Source organism: Capricornis sumatraensis, chromosome 3 (assembly GCF_032405125.1).
Source record: "Capricornis sumatraensis isolate serow.1 chromosome 3, serow.2, whole genome shotgun sequence".
Classification (NCBI taxonomy): domain Eukaryota; kingdom Metazoa; phylum Chordata; class Mammalia; order Artiodactyla; family Bovidae; genus Capricornis; species Capricornis sumatraensis.
Window position 1 is genome coordinate 66,197,114 of NC_091071.1, and position 24,078 is coordinate 66,221,191.

At 34.7% G+C, this 24,078-nt stretch overlaps 1 protein-coding gene across 2 annotated transcripts in view; it reads left to right on the forward strand.

Annotated features, from left to right (window-relative positions):
- The window catches only part of ATF2 (activating transcription factor 2), a 79,708-nt gene extending 56,709 nt beyond the window's left edge, over nt 1–22,999 (forward strand). For both annotated transcript variants that reach the window (XM_068969409.1, XM_068969410.1), the window contains exons 11-14: nt 2,360–2,509; nt 5,281–5,487; nt 16,076–16,181; nt 20,549–22,999. In XM_068969409.1, the coding sequence (XP_068825510.1) occupies nt 2,360–2,509; nt 5,281–5,487; nt 16,076–16,181; nt 20,549–20,775 (690 nt within the window). In that variant the 3' untranslated portion in view covers nt 20,776–22,999. The remainder of the gene's footprint in view (nt 1–2,359; nt 2,510–5,280; nt 5,488–16,075; nt 16,182–20,548) is intronic.
- Nucleotides 23,000–24,078: the final 1,079 nt, after the last annotated feature.

The window sequence follows — 24,078 nt, forward strand, 5'->3', positions numbered from 1 at the left end:
ACCTGATCTGCCTCTTGAGAAACCTGTAGACAGGTCAGAAAGCAACAATTAGAACTGGAAATGGAACAACAGACTGGTTCCAAGTAGGAAAAGGAGTACGTCAAGGCTGTATATTGTCACCTGCTTATTAAACTTATATGCAGAGTACCTCATGAGAAACACTGAGCTGGAGGAAGCGCAAGCTGGAATCAAGATTGCCAGGAGAAATATCAATAACCTCAGATATGCAGATGACACCACCCTATGGCAGAAAGTGAAGAAGAACTAAAGAGCCTCTTGATGAAAGTGAAAGAGGAAAGTGAAAAAGTTGGCTTAAAAAAAGCTCAACATTCAGAAAACCAAGATCATGGCATCTGGTCCCATCACTTCATGGCAAATAAATGGGGAAACAGTGGAAACAGTGTCAGACTTAATTTTTCTGGGCTCCAAAATCACTGCAGATGGTGACTGCAGCCATGGAATTAAAAGATGCTTACTCCTTGGAAGGAAAGTTATGACCAACCTAGATGGCATATTAAAAAGCAGAGACATTACTTAGCCAACAAAGGTCCATCTAGTCAAGGCTATCGGTTTTTCCAGTGGTCATGTATGGATGTGAGAGTTGGACTATAAAGAAAGCTGAGCGCTGAGGAATTGATGCTTTTGAACTGTGGTGTTGGAGAAGACTCTTGGGAGTCCCTTGGACTGCAAGGAGATCCAACCAGTTCATCCTAAAGGAGATCAGTCCTGGGTGTTCATTGGAAGGACTGATGTTGAAGCTGAACCTCCAGTACTTTGGCCACCTCATGCAAAGAGTTGACTCATTGGAAAAGACTCTGATGCTGGGAAAGATTGAGGGCAGGAGGAGAAGGGGGCGAAAGAGGATGAGATGGTTGGATGGCATCATTGACTCGATGGACATGGGTTTGGGTGGACTCTGGGAGTTGGTGATGGACAGGGAGGCCTGGCATGCTGTGGTTCATGGGATTGCAGAGTCAGACATGATTGAGCGACTGAACTGAACTGAATCTGTAAAATCAACACAGTGTTTATTAGAAACTGATTTAAAAACTACTGATAACACAGCCGCAGGGGTGGATCTCAGGTACATTATGCTATAGGAAAGAATCCAGATTCAAAAGGCTTATTATATACACTCTATGGTTCCATTTATATGATATTCGGAGAGGTTCCATTTATATGATATTCGGAGAAGGCAAAACTTTGAGAATCAAAAAACAGACTTGGGATTTTCAGGGACTGTGTTGGGAGGTAGTCATGTGTGGATGTGAGAGTTGGACTGTAAAGCTGAGTGCCGAAGAATTGATGCTTTTGAGCTGTGGTGTTGGAGAAGACTCTTGAGAGTCCCTTGGACTGCAAGGAGATCCAACCAGTCATTCCTAAAGGAAATCAGTCCTGAATATTCATTGGAAGGACTGATGCTGAAGCTCTAATTCTTGGGCCACCTGATGTGAAGAACTGACTCACTGGAAAAGACCCTGATGCTGGGAAAGATTGAAGGTAGGAGAAGGGGGATGACGGAGGACGAGATGGTTGGATGGCATCACCAACTCGTTGGACATGAGTTTGAGCAAGTTCTTGGAGTTGGTGATGGACAGGGAAGCCTGGGGTGCTGCAGTCGATGGGATCTTAAAGAGTTGGACATGACTGAGTGACTGAACTGTGGTGGGAGGACAGTGTGACAAGAAAGAATCAAGAAGTTTTGGTGCGTGATAGGACTGTTCTGTATCCTGATTGTAGGAGGAGGTTGCACAACTGTATGTGCTTGTTAAAACTTAGAAATATATGCTGAAAAGACTTTGTTTTACTGTATGTAACTTATACCTCAACAAAACATTTTTTACACTACTGACCTTGTTTTTAAAATCATACCTAGAATCTACAATGATTAGCAGTGGAAAATGTCTACTAACACTTGCTTAAGCAGATTGGTGGTCTTTTCATATATACCTCATTTCTAAGGTATCTGGATCAGTTATAGATATTAAGATATGCACAGATGAAAATAAATTACAAATTTTCTAAGTTATTCTTAGTTGAAGTAAATGAAAACAATTGTATTAGAATCATGTAGGGGACTTTGTCTAAAGCTCTTCTCTAGTATCTACCCCTTTACACTATTTCCAAACAAAGAAGATAGGAAAAGTTGCCAAAAAAGACTCAGGAAAGCTTCCCAAAGGTCCTTTTATCTCTCTTACTGATATTTAGGAATGCAGTGGAATATAATAAATCAAAACTACGTTTAAAGCCTGTGTATTGATTAACAGATGTCTCATTTGGTTAACTAAAAGTGTGTTGGGAGTTTGATTTGGGTAGAAAGCAGGGAGCATTTTTTTTTTAATTGGTATTTGCATTTCAGAGATTAAAAGCTGCTTTGACCCAGCAACATCCTCCAGTTACCAACGGCGATACTGTCAAAGGTCACAGTAGTGGTTTGGTTAGGACTCAGTCAGAGGAATCTCGACCACAGTCATTACAACAGCCAGCCACATCCACCACAGAAACTCCGGTATGTGTTTTTTTATCATTCATCACCCAGTTTTCCTTAAAAAAAAAAAAAAAAAAAAACACAGTGTGACTTCAATGACTATATACTTTGAAAAGATTTTCTGGTCAATTTTTTTTTAATTTAAATTTATTTTAATTGGAGGCTAATTACTTTACAGTATTGTATTGGTTTTGCCATACATCAACATGAATCTGCCACGGGTGTACACGTGTTCCCAATCCTGAACTCTACTCCCACCTCCCTTCCCATACCATCCCTCTGGGTCATCCCAGTGCATCTGGTCAAATTTTTATTCCAAAAGTGTATTTAAAAAGCCTTAAGAAAAGGTAATTCAACATAAAAGTTGAACATATAAAAAATAAATAAGCAGTTACTACTGCTGAGGGCACTCTCTAAATGTTTCTCAGAGTATCTGTATGTTGGTTTAAAATGGTACAGTGTCCATCAACAGTATTTAAAGAAAACTTGTTTACTATTGGTTGTATTCAACAAGTAATTTATATATGAACCATATTACTGATATAAGACAGTTCTTGAATTAACACTTGTGAAATGTCACCAAAGTAGCAGATAGGTTTAACAGCAGCTGTTTATACTAGAGGCCCATTTCACTCTAATTTGTGTCTGGCCATTAGATGATTGCTATTTCTATATATCTGCAGTAAAGTGTTACTGTATTTCTGTTAAATGTTACAGAGCTCTATTTAGATGTTTTTCTTCTCTACTTAAAGAAACACAGCTGAACAACAAGTTTAATACTACCTCCTAAGCATAGGTGTTTAGATAACAGTATTTTACTTTTGTGAAACTTAAGATAAAGTGAAATAGTTGTGGTTGTCATCCACCAAGCAACTTTACCTAGGGGCCAAAAGAGAGGAAAAGTGAGTGTGTTCTTCTGTCTTAATTCAGGGTTAGCCAACTGGCTCCTGAGCCTAATGCAGCTCACGGCTGTTGATCTATGGCTGGCAAATTCAGTATGGCTTTTACATACTTAAAAGTTTATTTAAAAGAAAATGAATGTAATTTATTTTCTTGTACTAACTATAGTTTACCTGGATCTCATTTTTATTTATATTTTTATACTTTATTGTATTGGAATGAAACTCCAGGACAGCAGGACTTTTATCTGCTCTGTCACTGCTCTGTCACTAAAATAGTTCCTGCATATTTTTCAGTGAAGTAGAATGAATGAATCAGTAGAAAAAGGGAGAGAAGGAAGAATATATGCTTCTAAGTAGCCTCAAATCCTTGTTAGAGGTAGAGCTATATATAATTCAGGTTAATTACCTGCAGAACGTAAAGATTTCTGCCTATGGTGTAGATGAAGAGAATGTAGAAATTTTTGTTTACATCATTTTAAAATATCATTAAAGTAGAGGCAAGAGATTTGTTTTCAGGCTGCTACTTTGGATCATGTGTCTATGGCCACAAAGTGCTTTCTTTTGCACTGTTTCCAAGGGTTTATATCCCATCTCCTGTATTCAGGTGTTCTGTGGCACAATTTTGGGATTTGTGAGAGACATGAAGATATTCTATAATCCTAAACACCGGTTAGTATCACTAATGACTGAAGATTTCTGTCTGGCTGATTTTGCAGGGCAGGTGGACCAATTAAAATGAAAATCTAGACTCTGGGATTCTACCTACAAGGAAAATGAGCATTAATAATTACACAAACCTGACCCTTAGAAAAAGACTGACCCCAAATTTCAGAAACTGAAGAAAAGCTGAATACACTAAAATGTGTATGTACTTTCAACTCCTTAATTTTAGAGAAACCAATTTTTTACATTTACAGTTTAATGCTATTTTTTTATTGCAAAAATAGCATAGAAACCATGGTGTCCCATAGTGAATTTAAATTAAAAGTTATTTTTTATTAGTACCTTAATAATTATCAAAGGATTGAACAATAACATAGTATTTGCTTAAAAGTGCACTTGGAAAAATAAAAGGTCTGTACATCATCATTTGTATTGCATTTTTAAGTTTCTTTGTATTCTCTCTATAAACATGAAAATATTGTTTATACAAATGTTAAAGAATAGAATACAATCCTAAAGGAAATCAACTCTGAATATTCATTGTATGAATATTGATGCTGTAGCTCCAATACTTTGGCCACCTGATGCAAATAGCTGACTCATTGGAAAAGACCTTGATACTGGGAAAGATTGAAGGCAGGAGGAGAAGTGGGTGATAGAAGATGAGATGGTTGGATGTCATCACCGCCTCAATGGACATGAGTTTGAGCAAACTCCAGGAGATAGTGAAAGATAGAGAGGTCTGGGGTCGCAAAGGGTCAGACACAACTTAGCAACTGAACAACAACAAAGAATACATTCGTGTGACAGTTAGTGAGAATCTAGGTTTAGCAATGCTTATTTATTTCGAGGAATTTGTTAAACAACAGGGTGATTTGCACATTGCTTCAGAATATTGATGTATACAATGAGACTTAGAAAATAAAATTAGTACCTGTCACCTTTGCAAGGGGCTTCCCTGATAGTTCAGTTGATAAAGAATCCAGCTGCAATGCAGGAGAGCCCAGTTCGATTGCTCGGTCGGGAAGATCCACCGGAGAAGGGAAAGGCTACCCATTCCAGTATTTTGGCCTGGAGAATTCCATGGAATGTATAGTTTATGGGGTCACAAAGAGTTGGCACAACTGAGTGACTTTCACTTTCACCTTTGCAATCCTTTACTGCCTATTATATTCATTTTAATCACTAGGTACAAATATAAAAAGCTTTCATTTGTGTCTATTATAGGCTTCTCCAGCTCACACAACTCCACAGACCCAAAATACAACTGGTCGTCGAAGAAGAGCAGCTAATGAAGATCCCGATGAAAAAAGGAGGAAGTTTCTGGAAAGAAATAGAGCAGCAGCTTCAAGATGCCGACAAAAGAGAAAAGTCTGGGTTCAGTCTTTAGAGAAGAAAGCAGAAGACTTGAGTTCATTAAATGGTCAACTGCAGGTATGGTGCATATATGTAAATTGTTTATTTATTTTTAATAATTATGAACACATATTTTCCCTATTTTTTCCTAGTTAACCATTCAGACATTTTAGGACACAATATTGGGTGTGTATGGAATCTGTAGTAAAGTGTAGTTTAATAAACCTATTTGAATACCAAGATGAAGTAATATAACTTTCAATAGTGATACAGTGAAGAAATTTTTAAGTGTAAGTGTTTACTTGCATAGTACAAAAGTACCTAAACTATCTGGTTTAAACTTTATAAAGTTATGATATAGAGTTCAACAGAAACTTAAACTGTAAAATATTACTGGTACTTCATTTTTCTTATTTTTTGGTTCATGTCACAACTGTAGAGTTGGTTCAGTTTGCAGTTTTTGTTTTTAAGTTCTTTTGTTCTTTGAATTATAAATTTTGTTTTGTTTTGTTTGTTTTATTTAAAGTGAATATAGTGCTCGTGAAAGGTGCCAGATTGACAGCTTTGGAACTGAAGGACTAATTATCCACAGAACAGGTACAATATGGCCAGTGGCAGTAGAAAACATTTCATACTGCCCTGCCAGTGTGCCTCAGATTTATTTCTTAGGAACCCTATGTGGTATAAAGGTTTTAAGGCTCCTTCCTATTCAGTCTTTGGTAAGATTTTCAGTGATGGCATTTGGCAGCACTAAGTCTGTTTCCTTCCTTCTGTTCTTTCTTCCTTTTTTGGTGTTGTTTTTAATGTTGTAAATATTCTCGAGTAAAATCTTCTAAACTACCAATTGATGAGCATCAGTGAGAAAAATCAATGAATTTATGAATTAAATTGATGAATTTAAATTCATTATGAATTTAATGAATTATAGTTATTATTGGTCAATCCTCTGAGCTATCCATTCCTACTTAAAAATTAATCATGATTGATGATTGTTCTCATCTTACATCTTTAAAGATGTCACCAGTATCAGTGTCTTGTTTAAACACTTAGGAGAAAGCTTTCTAGCTTTTTTAGCTCCAGGGATAGCATTTCACCTAATGTAAATTTTAATAACTTAACACTTTTTCATATGTGAGACAGACATCTTTTAAAACTCTGTGTTGGGCTTTGAATATTGACATATTAGCTTTAGAAAAAATAAATTATCTTGCAAAACTTACTTTTAACCATTTCAAAAAAATTTAAATATGATTTTAATTTTACCATATTACAGAGACTTCAAATATGTACTTATATACTAGGATATGTTAAATAATATATTACCTAATAAATTCTTCAAGAATGATTTTCATATCATAATTTTTCAAAACAAACTTTTGAATTTTTTTCTTTAAAGTGAAACATTATAGATACAAATTTATGTACTATAAAAATGGTTATCAGATTTCTGAATATTAACTATTACTTAAATGTTTGAGTATTCATATTAATACATTAACAAAGTGATTTAGGTGGATCTATTCTTAAACTAACAGAATCATTCTTCTGAATGACTTGGCTTCTTAACAGTTACATGGTATTAAAAATAACATTCTTTGTTAGCCTCAGTTGACTTACCCATGGAATAGAGATAATAATACTTGCTGGTCCTCCTGCTCTGGATTGTTATTTACATCAAATTAGAATTTTTGGAGTCATTTTAAAATATATTAATTTTAATAGGATAAATTGATCAATGTTTTCTTCTGTAATTTGGCTAATTATGCCTTTTTAAGAAGTGAAAATGTTTCAAAACTATTAAGTGGTATATAAATATATGGTTATATTCTCAAGGTACTGGACTTCAGGTTGGGCCAGTTTTCTGTTCTGACCCAAGTTATTAACAACTTTTAATGAGATTGTTGTTCAGTGGCTAAGTCATATCCAACTGTTTGTGACCCTGTGGACTGCAGCATGCCAGGATTCGCTGTCCTTCAGTATCTCCCAGAGTTTGCTCAAACTCATGTTAATCATATTACTATTTCCTTAATTATACTGCAGCCCTGGTCACCACTATGAACACCAACAGTGCTTTATTATTTCAGAAAACTTCGAAGAATTCAGTATTCACAATAAATGTAATATTTACTTCCCCCTTAATTTCATGTTTTTTCCATCATCCAAACTGTATAAAAATATCATTATTGTAAAATTATTCATTTTTATATTTCCTAATTTGAGTAGAAATTTCTTGATTGGAGGAATAAAGGCAAGATTTATCACCTAGGTAAAAGTTAGCTAACACTTCAGTTTTGAAGCAGGCATGAAACTTTTAAAATAGAAGTCACAATCAAGAAATCACTAAGTTAAACTCTATAGTTGAACATAACTACTTAATACCTCAAAATAAAACAGAACCAGTTTTTTTTTAATTGAGGTATAGTTGATATATAGTATATAATTACATGTTTCCATGTACATGTCCTGATTCACAGTTGTTAAAGGTTATACTCTATTTACAACTTACTTTATTCCTTGTGCTGTACAATGTGTCCTGGCAGCTTGTTTATTTTATACATAGCAGGTTTGTTAAATGTTTGTTTATATATTTGTCTGTGCTGGATCTTAGTTGTGGCATATGAACTCATAGTTGAAGTATGTGGGATTTAGTTCTCTGACCAGGAATCAAACCCTGGGCGCTCTACATTGGGAGTGCAGAGACACAGCCACTGGACCACCAGGGAAGTCCCTACATACAGCAGGTTTTAATCTCTTAATCCCCTATCTCTGTCTTGCCCTCTGGTAAGCACTGTTTTTTCTCAGTATCTGTTTCGTTTTTGGTTATTCACTATATTCACTAGTTTTATGTTTCAGAACCAAGATACAGGTGATATCATACAGTGTTTGTCTTTCTCTGATTTATTTTACTAAGCATAAAAATCAGTATTTTTAATCATTAATAATTGAGGAATGGATAGCATCATGGTTAGAAAGAAAGTGTTCTTAGTTTTAAAGATGTACACCAAAACATGAAGCTAGGTGAGATGATGTGTTATCGGGTATTTAAAAAAAAACTTTTGCAAAAAAGAAAGAGAATAAGGTCCTTTTGAATATATTAACCTGGAAAATGTCTAATCCTATGGGCAAAAAGTAAGTTGCTTGAAAACAGCCCAGATGTCCATCAGTAGATAAATTGTGGCATATACATCCAATGCAATATTTTTCAGCCACAAAAAGGAATGAAATTACATGCTACAATGTGAGTAAATCTCAAAACATTATGCTTAAGTGAAAGAAGCCACAAAGTCACATACTATATGACTCCATTTATATGAAATATATAGAACAAATTAATCCATAGAGACAAAATGCAAATGGGTAGTTTCCAGAGATGGGGGGGAGGAAGAGGAAAATAGGAAGAAACTGGTTAATGGATAAGAGGTTTTACTCTTGAATGGTCAGATAGAGAGAGGGTGGTGGTGGCACAGCACTGCAGATGTGTACTAAATGCTACTGAATTTTTCAGTTTAAAATGGTTAGTTCTATATTATGGAAATTTCACCTCAACAAATTACTCAGAAGTCACATACTAAAAATGTATAGCATAATTCTTTTTCATTAATGAAAGCTTTATAGTTAAAATGTGTAAATGTGTAGGTATGGAAATCAGTATAGAAATGAATCTTTAAATAGAGGTAAAATTTTAAGAATGACATGTATTAGTTTGTAACAGTGATAAAGGGGGTTTGGGAAGAAAGGGTACTTCAACTATGACTTTCTCTATTGTTTCAAGTGGATATATGATTTTTTGCTGTTTTTTACTTACATATCATAAAAAATAAGTTTTAAAGAAGTAAGTGAAACATTCTGGTTTTCAGAATATGAAGAGTTAATATGCTTATAGTAGATTCTGGAGAAAAAATTTCATTCAGTCTGCCAACAGCAAAACTGTTAACTGTGAAGAACAGAATGACTTGTAAAGAAAATTGAATGTCAAAGAAATAATTAAACTCTACTTTATGTGAAAACATTCATCAGTTCTACATTTCCTTAATAATTCTTCACGTGACATACACGTTTAGCTGATCAGGGCAGTAATGACCCATGGTTACTTATATATAATAAAAGGTTTAATGAGTGTTGAGGTGTGACTGTTCATATTTTTACCAAATACGTATTAGTTTTTAAGAAAATACTAATTATTCAACTTTACTGTCCCACTCACTGAATTTAATTATATTTTAGCTTTCTAGAATCATTGCTTTAAAAACAAGCTCATCAAATTGTATTAGAGACATTTATGGTACTCTAGACCAAGAATTGGATGCTGTTGGTTATAATCTATTATATTTTCAAAGGTAATATATGATTTTGTCTTTTACTTGAAATGGTTTTAACACCGTTATGTCTTTGTCTTTTATACTCATCTTGTGGGTTAGTTTTCAGTTTAGAATTGCAGCATTTCCTTTATGAACAAAAGGCAGACTCATAGGAGCTCTTAATAATCTGTGATAATACCTGTAGAATTTGTTGTGGATTTTGCTTTTAAAACTTAGGCACTGCAAATGTGTGTGGACTGGATGCTCAGTAAATTAATAGAAGCATTCTTTGATAACAAGATATGTGAGGAGTTTTCACTAATAAGTTAATGATACGGAAAAGGTTTTGTTTACTGGTCCATTGACTTAGGGGGAATGGGATCGGTTTTTTAATCCTGGTACCTAAACCGTATTTTACTTTAGTATTTATCACTTGAAATAGGAATGGCAACAACTGGGAGATGGTATCCAGTACCTGAAAATTTAAAAAAATGTTAATCCCTGAAAAACTCTAGAACTGTCTTTCTTCTCCACTCCCAGACTGAGTTTTTCACTATATTCTAGAGGGGAAAGGGTAATAGTGATGCCACTTCTATCTCACGTATTTTATTCTGAGTACTTCTTTTTACTGTTGTTGCTCAACCGCTAGGTTGTCTCTGACTCTGCGACCCCATGAACTACAGCACACCAGACTTCCCTGTCCTTCACTGTCTCCCGGAGTTTGCTCAGACTCATGTCCATTGAGTCAATGATGCCATCCAATCATCTCTTCCGCTGTTGTTCCCTTCTTCTCTTGCCCTCAATCTTTCAAAGTATCTGGGTCTTTGCCAGTGAGCCAACTCTTTGCATCAGGTGGCCAAAGTATTGGAGCTTCAGCCTCAGTCCTTCCAATGAATATTCAGGACTGATTTCCTTTAGCATTGACTAGTTTGATCTCCTTGGCTGTCCAAGGGACTCTCAAGAGTCTTCTCCTGCACCACAGTTTGAAAGCATCAATTCTTCAGTGCTCAGCCTTCTTTATAGTCCAGCTCTCACATCCATACATGACTATTGGCAAAACCATAGCTTTGACTATATGGACCTTTGTTGGCAAGGTGATGTCTCTGCTTTTTGATATGCTGTCTAGGTTTGTCATAGCTATTCTTCCAAGGAGCAAGCGTCTTTTAATTTCATGGCTGCAGTTTTTACTAGTCTTTACTAAAATCTTCTCAAGCCTTTACCTCCCCATCTGTCAAACTCATAGAATAAGTACTATTTTAAAGATCAAATAAGAGAGGTAATAGAAAAGTTAAGTTACTTAAGCTACTCTTCACAAAAATCAATGGTAATAGCAATGAGAAACTCCCCAAAGAAGAAACTATCCAATATTATTTCTTTAATTAGGGGGATAGTAGCTGAACTAGAAAGTCAAAGATCATGAATTTATGGAACCTGATCATCAATCTGTGGCCAAATATCAGTGAAATGTTTTGATTGGTTAATCAGTTAGCTAGCCTGTTATTATTTCATCAGTCTAATCTGCTTCAAACTGTAAATATATATATATATATATATATATATATATAATGTGTTCATCAGTATGTAATTAAGCTTTGAGTAGATACAGATAGATTAGAGCAATGGTATAGACAATGCCAAATAATTACATTTTCTCTTAGACCATAACTTGCATCTGCTTTATCTTACCAAATACATTTTACTTTGACCCCCCCCCCAAAAAAATCAGTAATTGGTCACATTTGAATGGGACTTTAATGTTTTCAGAAAGACAGTTAATATATTCTGCAAATAAACTAATAACAGATGAACCAGAAAGGTTTTGGAGGCTGAATCCAATTATAATCAGTCTAAAATACTCCACAGATATAGAGGTATAAATACTTCTTTTTTCATTTAATATTAAATCTGTTTATGGCTTAACATTTATTTCTTTCAGATTCACTATGACTTAAGCAAACTGGTTCTGTTATGGCTTTAAGTCATGGTTTATGGAACTGCCTTGTCTAAATACTGTCCGTCTTTTTAAGTTCTTTCCTTTATATATATAATTATGTGACTATAATTCTTGAATGTTTTGTTTAATTTGTTGAATTTTCTGGATTTGTCATAAATGATTTTAAAAGTACTGGCCAGGCTTTGGCAAACTCTTCTAATTTTGCCTAATGTAAAGGTTATATATCAGGATAAGCCTCCTTTTATCAACTCCTACCTGGAACCTGATGTAGACCATAAGCATATGCTTATACTTAGGGCTCTCCAGCTCAACTAAATCCATTTCTTGAAGGTTTGGCCTCTCTTATCCGACTGTGTTTGCTTTGCAGTATTTCTTACAGTCCCAGTTCTTTGCTAGCAACCATGTCCCATTGGCTGCTTTCAGTCTAGTGCTGATAACCAGTTTTTAAAGAAATTGAGTATTAGGATACAATAAAATACAAACTATTGATTTAGTTTAACCTTTTGATCAAAAATCATTTGAGCTTCAGGATTACCATTAGGAAATCTCTTTATCATTATAAAATATTTTAGATCAGGATGATGTAAAAGATTGGACTAAATTTGTATAGAGCACACCTTGAGTTTGTTGGGGGTTTTTTTCCTTGTCATTTAAAGGTATAAGGGGAAAAGTACATTATTTACATTTTGGATAAAGAACAGCATACTTCTGTACTGTATCACTTCAGTTCAGTTGCTCAGTCGTGTCCGACTCTTTGCCACCCCATGAATCGCAGCACACCAGGTCTCCCTGTCCATCACTGACTCCTGTAGTTTAACCAAACTCAAGTCCATCGAGTCAGTGATGCCATCCAACCATCTCATCCTCTGTCGTCCCCTTCTCCTCCTGCCCCCAGTCCCTCCCAGCATCAGGGTCTTTTCTAATGAGTCAACGCTTTGCATGAGGTGGCCAAAATATTGGAGTTTCAGCTTCAGCATCAGTCCTTCCAATGAACACCCAGGACTGATCTCCTTTTTAGTATATGGAAATTATAATATTTAAACATTTTTAAATTTCCTCCTCTCTTCCAGTTTTTGCCCCTGATTAGAATTAAAGTCAGTTAACACAAATATAAGTTGTGAAAGTGTTAGTCGCTCAGTCATGTCCAACTCTTTGCGACCCCAGGGACTACATAGACCACCAGGCTCCTCTGTCCATGGAATTCTCCAGGCAAGAAAACTGGAGTGAGTAGTCATTCTCTTCTCCAGGGCATCTTCCCAACCCAGGTCTTCCACATTGCAGGTGGATTCTTTACCATCTGAGCCACCAGGGAAGCCTTATAACAGGAGTCAGATACCTTATCTTTAAAGTCCTTAATGTTCATTACCCATTTTTAGCTAGTGGCATCTTTACATTTGTTGACTTGTTCATGGACCAGGTAGTCTGATTAGGTGAACAACCATAATACCACCAACTGTTAGATGGAATATCAGTTTCTGTATTCAAACTTACCACTTTCAAACCTATCATTTAAAGAGAGATTTTTTAATATATTTATTTTTGAGTGCATAGGAATATTGTTTAAATACCCAGAATTTTATTTAAACTATTTTGTATCAGATTATCAACTTGTGACTGCTCAGGAATTTTATCTAATACATCATTTCCTTTCATAATATGGTTTATGATGAATGTCCATATAGAGTATTTAGTTGAGAAGGCATTTGTGATTTTTTAAATTCTGTAATTGAGATGATGCTATTAAGTATGTCAATCTTCCTTTTCTAAGAAAATGAACAGGGTGACTATGTGGTGAGGTTGTTGACAAAAATAATGAAATTATAACCACTGACCAGTTTTATATTATTTAAGCTATTTCATTTCACCCTCTTTAGTGGGGTTTTGGTTTTTTTTTTTTTACCTGCTGGAAATAGATTTTAGAGAAGACCATGGTAATTCAGTGTACTCAGTTTATGCTAGGCCATGGGCAGTGATCTGGGGATATAGAAAGCAAGGTGATCCCTGCTCTTGAGAAACCCCAATCTAACAGAGGTGGCAAAGTAAACAAAAAACAATCCAGTGTGATAAGTGCTATCACACTATCAAACACACATACGTACATTTATGTAATTATGGCTGTGGAAGCACAGAAATACATCATGTGTATGTAAAGATAGTGAAATAATTAACAAGGCAAAAAAGGTAAGGTTTTCTAGATGGAAATAACTATATTTAGCCATACAAAATTTCTGTTTATAGGTCAAAATGATTAAATATTGATTAATAGGTTCAAACTAATGAGAAGGGTGGTTACAGGTACTCGATTATAAAAGATTGTGTATTCTTGACATCAGTTCAGTTCAGTCGCTCAGTCGTGTCCGACTCTTTGCGACCCCATGAATCGCAGCACGCCAGGCCTCCCTGTTTATCACCATCTCCCAGAGTTCACTCAGACTCACGTCCATCGAGTCAGTGATGCCATCCAGCCATCTCATCCTCTGTCGTCCCCTTCTCCTCCTGCCCCCAATCCCTCCCAGCATCAGTCTTTTCCAATGAGTCAACTCTTCGCATGAGGTGGCCAAAGTACTGGAGTTTCAGCTTTAGCATCATTCCTTCCAAAGAAATCCCAGGGTTGATCTCCTTCAGAATGGACTGGTTGGATCTCCTTGAAGTCCAAGAGACTCTCAAGAGTCTTCTCCAACACCACAGTTCAAAAGCATCAATTCTTTGGCACTCAGCCTTCTTCACAGTCCAACTCTCACATCCATACATGACCACAGGAAAAACCATAGCCTTGACTAGACGGACCTTAGTCGGCAAAGTAATGTCTCTGCTTTTGAATATACTATCTAGGTTGGTCATAACTTTTCTTCCAAAGAGTAAGCGTCTTTTAATTTCATGGCTGCAATCACCAATACATATCCAGCCCTATTTCATGTTAGAGAAATTAATGAGAGAAACTTGTAAATGGGAGTCTCAAAATCAAGTTGACAGCAGAAAGAGGGAGAAACATTTTGGATTATATATGTTGGATTATTCATAATATGGTTTCTTATAAGTACTGTCATTAATAGAGATAATTAGGAGTATTGACACTGAGTTCAGTATTCCATAGAAATTAATTTTGTAAATAACAGCTGGTTTTTTAAAGCAAAACTTTAAACCTTTTCTTTCGTACTTTAATCACTATACACCCATTCTTGTCTCAAACACAATGTTCTAAACATAATTTAACTTTTTTTTTTTAATGGCTCAGAGTTCTTGTAAAGCATCAGTTTTCGTTTTGTGCTTTCACACAGCATTTACAGTTCGTTGTTATTGGGGTGTGAGGAACTGTTTGACTGGGCAAACTTGCCTTTGGATTACTGAACTTTTATTCTTATTGTGTGTTCCTATCATCAGTCACTTAAGGAGACCTAATAAGTCTAATCTACTAAAGTATTTTACATTCAGCTTTCTGGGTAAGAGATTTAGGGATGGAAAAAGAAGTGCTTTAGCTTTTATGTATACCTTTTTGCTGTATTTCTTCATTTAATTTTGGGTTCATGGATGAAATGTGAATAGTTAATGTAAGCCCAAATAAGTAGAGGTATTTGTAAATTAAGATTTTTTAATGTTATTAATCTATTGCATTCATATTATTTGTAGCTCTTGAGTATTGGTAATTATCACTAATTTATGTATTAAGGTTTGGGGGTGATCCAAAGGAATTAATTGGGCTTTCTCAACTTGGAACTTCAACATAGAATCTACCAGATTAATGCATCCAAAACAGACTGAACTGCTCATTCTGTAATAAGAAGAAGGACAAATCATCATTGATTTATCAGATTTAAATTTAGATGTGTACAAATGGTTTAGGTCAAAGGCAACTAAGCCGTTTAGACATTATGTCTACTTTCATTGGTTCCGTTTCCAAAAACACAGTGCCTTGTGATGTACTTTAGATAGCTGTGATTCTCCAGTTACTGTGTTTTCCCCTATGGAGATTTTCCTGGTTTCTAGAAAGCTCTTTAGTTTCCAGGATAAATTTTTTTTATTTCCAAGTGAATAGAGTCAGTGAAATTTTATCCTGACTCCCTTGATCCTTCTAGTTGTTCATATAATCAAAAGAGCATGTAACGTGTAAAATAAAAATACCTTTGATAGGTAACCTGTGTAGTATATAAGCAGTTGCAAGGCAAATGATAATGTAAAAAACTGAAATACGCTATCCAGTTGTGATTTAAATTTTTATGTAAGTTGCAGGTTTTATGTAAATATTAAAATATAAAAGCTAATGTGTAATGATTAAATAAATTTAAGCAGCACATTTTTGTTTATTCCTTGGCATTTTAAAGATATCTGATTTTCATATCTTAATCTTCACTTATTTTAAACAGTGAAAATTGTTTAGTCTGATGTTGGTAAGGTACCTAAGTTGTTTCTCCTCCAGAGTGAAGTCACCCTGCTGAGAAATGAAGTGGCACAGCTGAAACAGCTTCTTCTGGCTCATAAAGATTGCCCTGTAACCGCCATGCAGAAGAAATCTGGCTATCATAGTGAGTAATGTTCCATTACCTATAGCCTTAGGCTATATCAGTGAAATACTGCCAGAGTGAACCAAGCTACCATTAAAAAAACGGAGACTGCAATTCTAATATTTAATATTAAATATCAGAAGTTCTGCAGAGTTATGGAATGGAGGATATACTTCTCAGAATCTAGAGTTTAATTTTCCTATATCTAGCTTTTTCCTAGAGATTACTATAGATCAGCAAAATGAGTTGGTTAATAATTTAAAATATAGTGAAAGTACTTATGATATTTTGTTTATATTCTCAGAGTAATAGTTTTCTTGGATTGACAGACTGAACACTTCTTTTCCAGCCTCCATTTAGTAATTTTTTTTTAATTGACTATCTTTACTTAACAATCAGTAACAGATCCTATTGTTACAGTAGCAGATCCTAGGTATTCTTCCTTAGATAATCAGCATTGTGCAGTTTTATCATTCTGAATGTTTATATTGAGCCTTCTAGTTACAAAAATACTAAACTAGAACAGTATTGAAATTATCTGCTTGTAAGTTTCCTCTTAAATATTTCCCTTTAAAATGAGGTGGTTTTTTTTCCTCTTTTCAGCATTTTAGAGGTTAATTGTGCTTTCCTTCTTGTAATGTCCTCTATTTTGATAAGATGCACAATGTTGGAACCAGCTGTTAGTCTTGAATAAATGGCCAATTTTGTCCATCGTACACAAATTTGTAACAAATAACATAGCTGGGAATGCATTAGGAACATTCATATTATATAACCCATAGCTTTCATTTTTATGATTTAGTGATATTTCAGGATATTTGTAAATGTGAAGATTGTTTCAACCATATGTATCCACTTCATTTTAATTTGCCAGTGTCAGTAATTCAAAGGAAAGAAACATTTTGTATTGGATGCAAACAGTTCCTCAGGTGCTCACGATAAAACTTAATGGCCACCATCTTTACTTGTAGTCATTGTAAGCAGTTTCATCAGAATGGGCAATATTTTTTAATTTAAAAGATTCAGTAGATTTAGCAACTCTCTATGCCATGTATATTTAGAACATTGATTTTTGTCAGTTTTGAGCAAATATATCTCAGTCCTTTGATATCTCATCATTTTGACAGGATTGTGAAACACATTGTGGAGTAAATTGGAACCATATAGAATTATGTTTGGGGTTGTATTAACAATGACTGCTGCGGGGATGAGGCCATTATGGCTCCCATCTGACTTAACAACATAATTTCCTTTAGAAGCTACTGAGTTCAGCATTATGCATACATGATTTTCTTAACAAGAGAGCGCTCCTGAATTTTAATATTCAAAAAGAAATATACAAACAATTCTATAAAAGTAGGAGGAAAATTAACTCTTAAGTTGCATTCAATTTATAATTATCTTCAATTTTTTAATCTAAATTTATTGGATAACCCCAACAGTTCCCTGTTATCCAGGCAGTATATACTCAGCAAATGCAAACCAGTTCTTTATTTGAAGCCATAAAGATTTTTTTTAAGTGTACAGATGTATAGGTTTGCATGCTGTATCCTCAAACTGACTGAAAATCTAGATTAATAAGTTTTTCGTGAAGATATACAAGGTTGTGAAAAATGTAAAAAAATTAGATATTTTGAAGTTTTGGAACAGTTCCCATCTTTTTTCCTGTCTAGTTATCTATATGTCAGACTGATTGGCATCAGTATAGTTCTTGTATAAAATTAGTTCTCTTCAGCTCTACAAATTGGATTTTGTAGAAAATTCAAAATTTTTATTTCAAATTTGAAGTCTGGAAAAAAATGTGACTTCTCTGTTTAATAGTCAAGGTAAAGATTGCTTAAGTTAATGTTTAAATCTCAGAAAAAAATCTGGAGAAATTTACAAATGCATAACTGCTCATCATACTATAGCACATAGCAATTGCTAATGATAATGAGCTGTCATACTAGTTAGCTCTTTCAAAACAATGTGATATAAAACTCAGGTTTAGATTGAGTAATATCACAAAATATTGCAGGTAAAAGTGACAATATAAAGTCACACAGTCATAGAGTCTCTTTTTTAACAACAGAAAGTCCCATATACCTTTCAGTCATGAGAAAACCATGACATTGATTTTAAGGGTCAAAACAAGAGTGGAAATATGAAAACATTTTAAATGTTTGGATTCCATGAAGAATAAAACATAAGAGTAATTTTACTGCCATTAATTCATCTTCTGTAAACCTCTGGGCATAATTAACATAACAAACATAGTTGTTTCTGTAATCATAAGAGAGAAGCAAAGCTTATTAGACCCTAAATGTGAGCTTATATTTTCACTAATGAAAATATGTATACACATTAGTGGAACTTCAGAGAGTGAATTGTCAGATAATGGTTTCTTTGGGTTTAAGCAGTGCTAAAAATGGCTCTTAGAGTAATAAGATCTCTTGTGTCTTTCTATTGTTTGTGATTTACACTAGCAATTTTTCTCCCCTTACCATCTCAAACTGGACATAGATACAGCTGTATGACATTACAGAGGTATTTTATACGTAATTTATAAGTGAGTACCTGATTCTTTGTACAACCTAAAGATTTGTTTTACTTAATTCTGAAAGCTTGGAGAAAGATACACCTGTACCTTATCACTTTTCATTTTGAGTCCATCTCCCCCATTGTATATTTACATGTCCTCATACCACTTGTCACAGGTCGCTCTATTTCTGAAAGCCGTTACATCCCTAGAACTTACATTGAGAGGAAGGTCATTTTGTTATCATGTTGAATAGTGGTGAAATAGAGGGCTTTTTACTGTGCTCTCCAGTTAAACTGTTATTTGCCAGTGTTTTCTTTGAATGCATTATTATTGTATTGGCTATTTAACTGAATTGTAAATATTTTATAACATTCATTGTTGCTTAATCAGAAAAGTACCTTTATGCTTTACATAATTTTAAAAAGGATTACTGGTTGTGGTGTTTTGTTTTGTTTTTTTAATTTTTTTTTTTTTACTGTATCTTGACATCAAATTTTTATCCAGTGGTGCAGTTTTATATTTAAAGCAGATTATTAGAGATGGTGAGATTCTTTGAAAAATGCATGGATTTGAGGCAAAAGTATCAAAATTCTGTAAGGGTTACTATATTTCAGAAAACCCTCAAAAGGAAGAATTATATTTGAACTAAAGTTGTGCTTGCCAGATTCCTCCCCCTCTATCTTCTACATTACAAATCACTGGGTAAGTCCTGCTTCATGGGGTCCAGTCTTAATAATTGACTTTCAGAATGAGCACCTGGCCATCAGTAAGCAGGCCAGTATGTACTCTCAGATTTCACAGAAAGCCAGCTAATTGTCATTTCTGAACACCAAATAAAAATTATTTTAATACCAAATGCAAAGTGCAAAAGAACACATCCTGTATAACACTGTTTTTAAAGTGTTCAAAAATGAAGCTGAAAGATCTGTTTAGAGATTTGTATTTATCTGGTAAAACTTCAAAGAAAAAACAAGGGAATTATAACAGGAATACATATAGAATGGTGATTACCTTTGGTGAAGAGAGGACCCTCCAGGAAGCACCAGTGTTAACTGCAGTCTTTAAGTTGGGAAGCTGAGTTCACAGGTGTTGATGCGATCAGTTGTCTCATAACTTGCATACACTGTGACTAGTTGTGGGTGTTATACAAATGGAATTATTGGTTTCTATTCTGTTAAAATAAGAAAGATGTAGATTTGTTCAAGCCAAAAAATTGGTTATTTATTTTCATAAATATTTAGAATGCCCTATCTCCAGTTTTATATGGATTTTTATTTGAATCTCAATGCATGCAACTATAACAGCTGGTGGCATTTAGATTCTAAATATTGCTTATTCTCATGTGTATAAATCATTAGAATCAGGTGTTATAATCATCCATTGCTGCAGTAGATAGAAAGTCAGAATAAATATAGTTCTGCAGAGGGAATTATTTGAAGACATAATTTGTATGTTAGAATTCATTTCGATTATGTATATTTTCTAACCTTTTAATAACAAAACCCGTCTATTGGCCTACATGTCAAATGTGTTGCTGGGTGTTTCATTTTATCTATAAGAAACTTATCTCGCAAATTCCTACTTAATTTTCTTTCTTAACACTATTTAACAAATAATTCTTCAGCTCTGTTTTACTGGGCATTGAGGTGTTTCCATGTGCATGCCTGTGCCTTCATTTGGCTTGTTGCAGGCAAAACTGCCTATCACGACTTAGAGCCACCTTTCAGTTACTCAGTTACCATCATACCAACTTCTCTAAACTGATTCTGTAAAATGTCATCTAACTTTTTATTCTGTACATTGACTCAGCCTGATAAATTTTTACAGCTATTCTAAGAAACTGAGTAGTTTTCTTTTTTCCACTCAGCTGCTGATAAAGATGATAGTTCAGAAGATTTGTCCGTGCCGAGTAGTCCACATACCGAAGCTATACAACATAGTTCTGTCAGCACATCCAATGGAGTCAGTTCAACTTCCAAGGCAGAAGCTGTAGCCACTTCAGTCCTCACCCAGATGGCGGACCAGAGTACAGAGCCTGTGCTTTCGCAGATTGTCATGGCTCCTTCCTCCCAGTCACAGCCCTCAGGAAGTTGATTAAAAACCTGCAGTGCAGCAGCTTTAGACACTCATTAGTGACTTCAAAGGGAAATCAAGGAAAGACCAGTTTCCATTTATGCGAAATCTGTGGTTGTAAATTTTTTTTGTTTTTTACTTGAAATTAAATTTGACTCTAAAGTTGGTGTAGCAGCAGTTGATGATCAGACTGAACAAGTTTTTAGTCTCTGGAAAAAGACTGATTTTGCTTTTTTTATAAATATTGTTAGATTTATTAATTTTTCTGTGCTCAATGTGTAAATTGTATTATAATTCATTGTGGTTTATTTCACTTTTAATTTGGGGGTGTTTTAATAAATGGGGGTGTTACTGAATCTCTCTTCCTACTTCCATTTCTTTTGACCACCTCTTAACCCTCAATTATGATGGTAGTTTTGTTATATCATTTATACCAAAGTTCTGCATAGTCCCTATTGACTTTGTAACGTTAACAAGGTCATAAAGCACTAGCAAGAGAAAGAAATTTCCTTTTAATCTTTTGCCTTTTATTTTGCACATTATGCAAAAGGAAGAACATTACCGGACACTTTTTAAGAGAGTGAAATGTGGTAAAAGACATACAGTGCTTTTATGCACACTCTTAGTGAAGATCAGTAATAGTGCATTTTCTTTAGGATTTTAAATAAGCATGAATATTGGAATCCTTTATCATTTCAATAATGACTGTTTTTCAAGTCTTAAATTCAGTATTTTAAATCCTATGTTTTGAGGCTAACAATATGAAATTATATAAAGTACAATACAGGGTTATCGGATACCTAATAATAATTTTTTGATATTAGATTTTTGGTTTTGTTTATTTTTTACAGATTTCAGGTTTTAAACTGAGAAGTTTATGCATAATCAAGTAAGGTATGGTTGCCAGAAAAGCCTAAAAATTACTACTTAGAAAATTTAAGACTGTTTACCCCCATTGTCTTGTACTTGCAAGCTAACTTGTACTTATTCTTGTGGAAGCACTGTCATCTTTTAGTAGCAAATTTTGATAACGTTTCTCGTGGGAAAAAATCAGTATCTATCTTTAGAACAATGTAACTATAATGTGGGACACAAGAGTGAGTGGGAGAGAGTGGGTATGTGTGTATGTGTGTGTCTTTCAATAGTTTATGCCAGCAATCTTTGCTTGAATGTTTAATGATGCCTTCGGTGTGATGCTGGCCAATAGATGATTGCAATTTAAGATGTCATTACTGTGCAGGCTTGGATAACTAACATTCCATGATGTAGTTTGTTTCTGATGAGATGATTGTAGGTACACTTTTCTCATTATCCAGTCATCTGTGGGATACTGAGTTTTCTAATGTGCCATTATCTATTTTTATTCTGCAGTTATGTTCAAAATACAGTACAATATTTTAAAATAGACAAAATTGTTAAAAATAAAGTAGTAGTTGTGTGTAAGAAAACTTTGTAAAATAGTTATGAGTCCTCCCCAGTAGCAACTTCTGGCATTCAAGCAGGATTCCATTATGTAAATATCTGTAACACATTTATAATAAGTTGTGTAGTTTGTTCTGCATCCATACTACACTATTTGCTAAAGTCTCAGTGCCATCTCTGAATGAGACTGACATTTAAAAAATCTGTATGGAATATCCTTGACAATTCAAGGAAATATCCCACCTTGCCTAAGTTCCGAACTGGGAAACATTCAGATTATACAAATGACAATTCAGGACTTTTAAGTATGAAGATAATAGGAATTTTATTATTTGGCTTATAAAAAATGAGAGCATTTTTTGTTGATAATTCTACTTCTAAAGTTTTTTTTTTTTAACTGATTTTATAATTTTCAGGTACTCAATTTCTAATCATGACTTTGCCATAGTTATGCTAAGGAGTTGATCTCAAAGGCACAAAATATGAATTCAAGAAGGCTGTTTTTTATTGTAGTTTGGATGGGTTAGGAAAAGCCTCCGTTTTTCATTCTCCTAGGTCAGTCAGTGCATTTTTCTTAAATTTTATTATTTATGCAAGTTAAAGTTCTTTGGTAACAGGAATTCTTGCAACTGTAAAATAAAACTACATAGATGTAAGAAGTCATGTAAACGGTTAATGAGCTTATTACCAAGGTTAGCAAAACTCATTGTAAATCAGTCTGTACTCAGCAAATAAAAATCATTATTAGTTGTATAAACACAAATTCCATTTTGACTTTCAGGATGTCACACTACTTCTGTACCTAGCATTTTGGGTCCTTATATTTGCAATGTTACACAAACTGTACTATTTTCTTTTATGTGCAGTTTGCATGAGTAAACCATCAAAGAATAAATTCTATCTTTAAATTATGTTCATAATTTGCTTGTTCTTACCTGTCTTTCCTAAAGTAAGATTACATGATAATGATGTTTTTCTCCTTCAGAATGTTTTTTACCTGAGAAGAACCTAATATTCTGTTTCCTGTGAAAAAATTAATTTCTTCTTAGAGACCTTTCTGCTGCAAGGTTACTCAGGCCTCTTTCTTCTTCTCTGCATTCACTTTAACCCCTATCCATACAAAATGAACCTTTAATTTGTCTCCAGCCCAGAATATTCCCTTACCCACATACACAGCTACTATACACAGATGCACCAGCCTTTGGTTTATCTTGGTAACTGCCTGCCAAAACAACTCTATCTTTTACTCTGAACTGTATAATCTTCCCTTACCCTACCTTCAAACACACTGCTCCCATAATGTTTCATAAATCAATTGATTACCACACCATCCTTCCAGTTGCTGAAGTCAGAACAACCTTGTTCTCATCTTGATTCCTCACTTCTCACTACTCACATCCAACACATCAGGAAATGCTGTTACTTTCAAAATAATACAGAATTCAACCACTCATCCAGTGCTGTCACCCTGATGTGTGCCCTCGTTGTTCCTCACCCAGATTACTGTATACCTTACACCCACCTCCTTTCTTTCACCCTGGCTGCTACAGCCCATCCTCAATACAGGAGCGCCACTGAAGCTTTCCAAACATGCATCAGGTTAGGGCACTCTTCTGCTCCGAGTTCCAGAGCGGCTCCTCATTACACTCAGAGCTGGAGCCCTTCCGGGGGCCTACAAGGTCTGTTCCCCAACCGCATCCCATTATATCTCTGGCCTCGTCTCCTACCGCACTGAGCACTAAAAGTGTCCATTTTTCTTCTAGGCACTGGGTATACACTAACAGCCAAAACACAAAAACCCCTGCTTTGGGGAAGCTTACATTCCAAGTGGGGAGAGGGGTCTTAGGGAAACACAACACAGTATCAGTACATCATCTTCCTATGTTATAAAAGAAGCCAGAA